Source organism: Alosa alosa, chromosome 6, assembly GCF_017589495.1.
Source record: "Alosa alosa isolate M-15738 ecotype Scorff River chromosome 6, AALO_Geno_1.1, whole genome shotgun sequence".
Lineage (NCBI taxonomy): Eukaryota > Metazoa > Chordata > Actinopteri > Clupeiformes > Clupeidae > Alosa > Alosa alosa.
In genome coordinates this window covers 19,882,463-19,884,962 of record NC_063194.1, presented here as the reverse complement: position 1 = coordinate 19,884,962, position 2,500 = coordinate 19,882,463, and the positions used below count along the sequence as shown (strand labels likewise).

At 53.2% G+C, this 2,500-nt stretch overlaps 1 protein-coding gene across 2 annotated transcripts in view; it reads right to left on the bottom strand.

Annotated features, from left to right (window-relative positions):
- The window catches only part of cep112 (centrosomal protein 112), a 110,012-nt gene that overhangs the window by 39,498 nt on the left and 68,014 nt on the right, over positions 1-2,500 (bottom strand). For both annotated transcript variants that reach the window (XM_048245230.1, XM_048245229.1), the window contains exon 20: positions 2,340-2,500. This exon is cut by the window's right edge and continues 70 nt beyond it. In XM_048245230.1, coding sequence (XP_048101187.1) covers positions 2,340-2,500 — 161 coding nt within the window. The remainder of the gene's footprint in view (positions 1-2,339) is intronic.

Below are 2,500 nucleotides of genomic sequence, written 5' to 3'. Positions count from 1 at the left end.
GTCAGAGATGGAAAGAGAGAGAGAGAGAGAGAGAGTGTGAGAGAAGGGTGGGGGGGTGGGGAGAAAAACGCTTCTTTTGATGAAAATCCATTCATGGATTTAATGGATTTCTCCTCCCTTCTTTTTCTGGGGATCTGTGCAGAGTGTTCAAACGGGCGGGTCAGTCCAGGGAGGGGAATGAGCTGCTGACTGCACTACGCAGCGCCTGGCCGATCGCATCAAACACAAGGAGACATTTTCAGCCTACAAAACACAGCCCAAGTCAATACGGATCTGGCCGCCGGGAGACGAAAGGCAGGGTGGGGTGGGGGTGGGGGTGGGGTGTTGGAGGAACGTGTGTGTGTGTGTGTGTGTGTGTGTGTGTGTGTGTGTGTGTGTGTGTGTGTGTGTGTGTGTGAGTGTGTGTGATTGTGAAGGGGGCAGGAAGAAAAGACTGGCTGACTAAATGAAATGCTGAAACTTTCACCCTCCGATAAAAACTCACACGAAGTTGGAGCTGGGGGAAAAGGGTGAGTGTAAAGAGGCGAAAGCAATGACTTCCCCAGACAACTGTTACGCTTCCTGCTTATGCTGGAAGAATAAGACGTATGCGCATATAAGAGAAGTGATGCGCATATGTGTGTGTGTGTGTGTGTGTGTGTGTGTGTGTGTGTGTGTGAAACAATTAATTATTTCTCTGACGGCAGAGAGAAGAGACACGCGATAGCAAGAGCAGGGAGCGAAGGTGAAGCTTCCAGACAGTTCCACGAGGTCCAGACAATTGCCGGGAAAATGGAGTTGAGCCGACTCATGGCCTCAGGAGAGAGTTTGAGTGAGATGAAGGTCTGTTCCTGGGTCACAAACTGTTCACACACACACACACACACACACACCTGCACTTTTGCCTTGATAAGGCTAAAAAACAGAGATTTCTGGCCATGGGTCATTTAGACAGGGAGGCAGGTAGCTAAGCAACAACTTTCTTTTGGGAGCACATCCGTGCACAGAGTATACTCTTCCAAAACGATTCTCACTCTTGCTCCTGCACCTGGGTAGTATTTTTCAGAGACTCCTGAAGCTTTGTGTGGCTCAAAGCAATCTCTGTCAGCACCATAGATCAAAATGTCCCCATCACTGGCTGTGTGCCTGGTCTACACTGCAGGAGTAACAATATGCAAGGAAAACAATATGGCGCTCAGCAAGCATCCTTTAGAGTCCGGGTCTGCGTTGATGTGATGGTGGATCAAGGGTCTGGGTCTGGGGGTGCTCAGGTTCACGGTCGCATCTGGTCCCAAAATGGTGGCAGCGGCGGGATTTATGGAGGCCAGGGCCCGGTGAGTAATGCATCACAGATGTCCGCAGCGTCCCGCACGGCATTGACGCACTCCTCTCTCTCTCTGTCTCTTTCTCTCTCTCTCGCTTTTGCTCTCCTTCGTTTTTGTCCGCGGACGTGGAGTAATCGCTTTGATGGGCCTAATCAGGATTACTGCTCCTGATCAACGCCACCTTTCTCCCGCTTCCTGCTCAACCTGCACAGGATTATGGGAGCTTTCCCCAGCCCTGGTTTCTGTTACCAGCAAGCGAGAGCAAGGGAGACTCTCTCGCTTGCAAACACACGTTCGAAGACACACAGCTACCTACACACACACACACACAAGCGCACACACACAGACAGACACACAACTGCCGTGTCTGCGCTAGATGTCGAGTGCCTAAAGGATGAAGGCTGCAACATTCCTAAGCAAACTCTGAGCAGCCCTGAAGTTGAGCTCTAATGGAGTACAGCTGGAGCGGCCCAGTGGAGGACACTCAGGGACAGTCTGTTTACATGTCAATCTGAGACGAGAAGTCAGCAGTACTGCAGTAAGCTCCAGGGACAGAGGCAACACCGAGGGAGGGAGAGAGAAGGGGAGGGAGAGGGAGAGAGAGGGGGAGAGAGGGAAGAAAGAGAGGAAGAGGGAGAGAGGGAATAAGTGTCTTCAATAGGCTGATTTGCCAGATTTTCTTTCCTCCACTTTTGCTGCACAGGCCTCCATTAAGTCCCCGCACACACACACACACACACACACACACACACACACACACACACACACACACACACAGTACCGGTATGAAGACAAGTCAACCTCTGACGGGAGAAAACAGTGCGTGAAGATTCCTCCCTCCATGCCGATTCCACCATGCACCACCTTGAAGAGGTCTCAGCCAAACATGCACTCACCTCGGTACCGGGAGCGGTATCATCAGAAACGAGCTGGTTACCCTTACCCCCCCTCCCCACCCACACACACACACACACACACACACACACACACACACATTTGGTGCGATCCCGTTCCCCGCCACCTTCCCATACACACCTTCTCCAGCGCCAGCTCCCTCTCGGCGGCGTGGCTGCGCTCCAGGTCCTGGCGTACGCGCTCCATCTCGGCGCGGAGGCGCTTGACGGCGGCCTCCTGGTCCCGGGCGGCGCGCTGGCGCTCCTCCTCGCGCAGCAGCCCCAGCTCGATCAGCTGCTGCT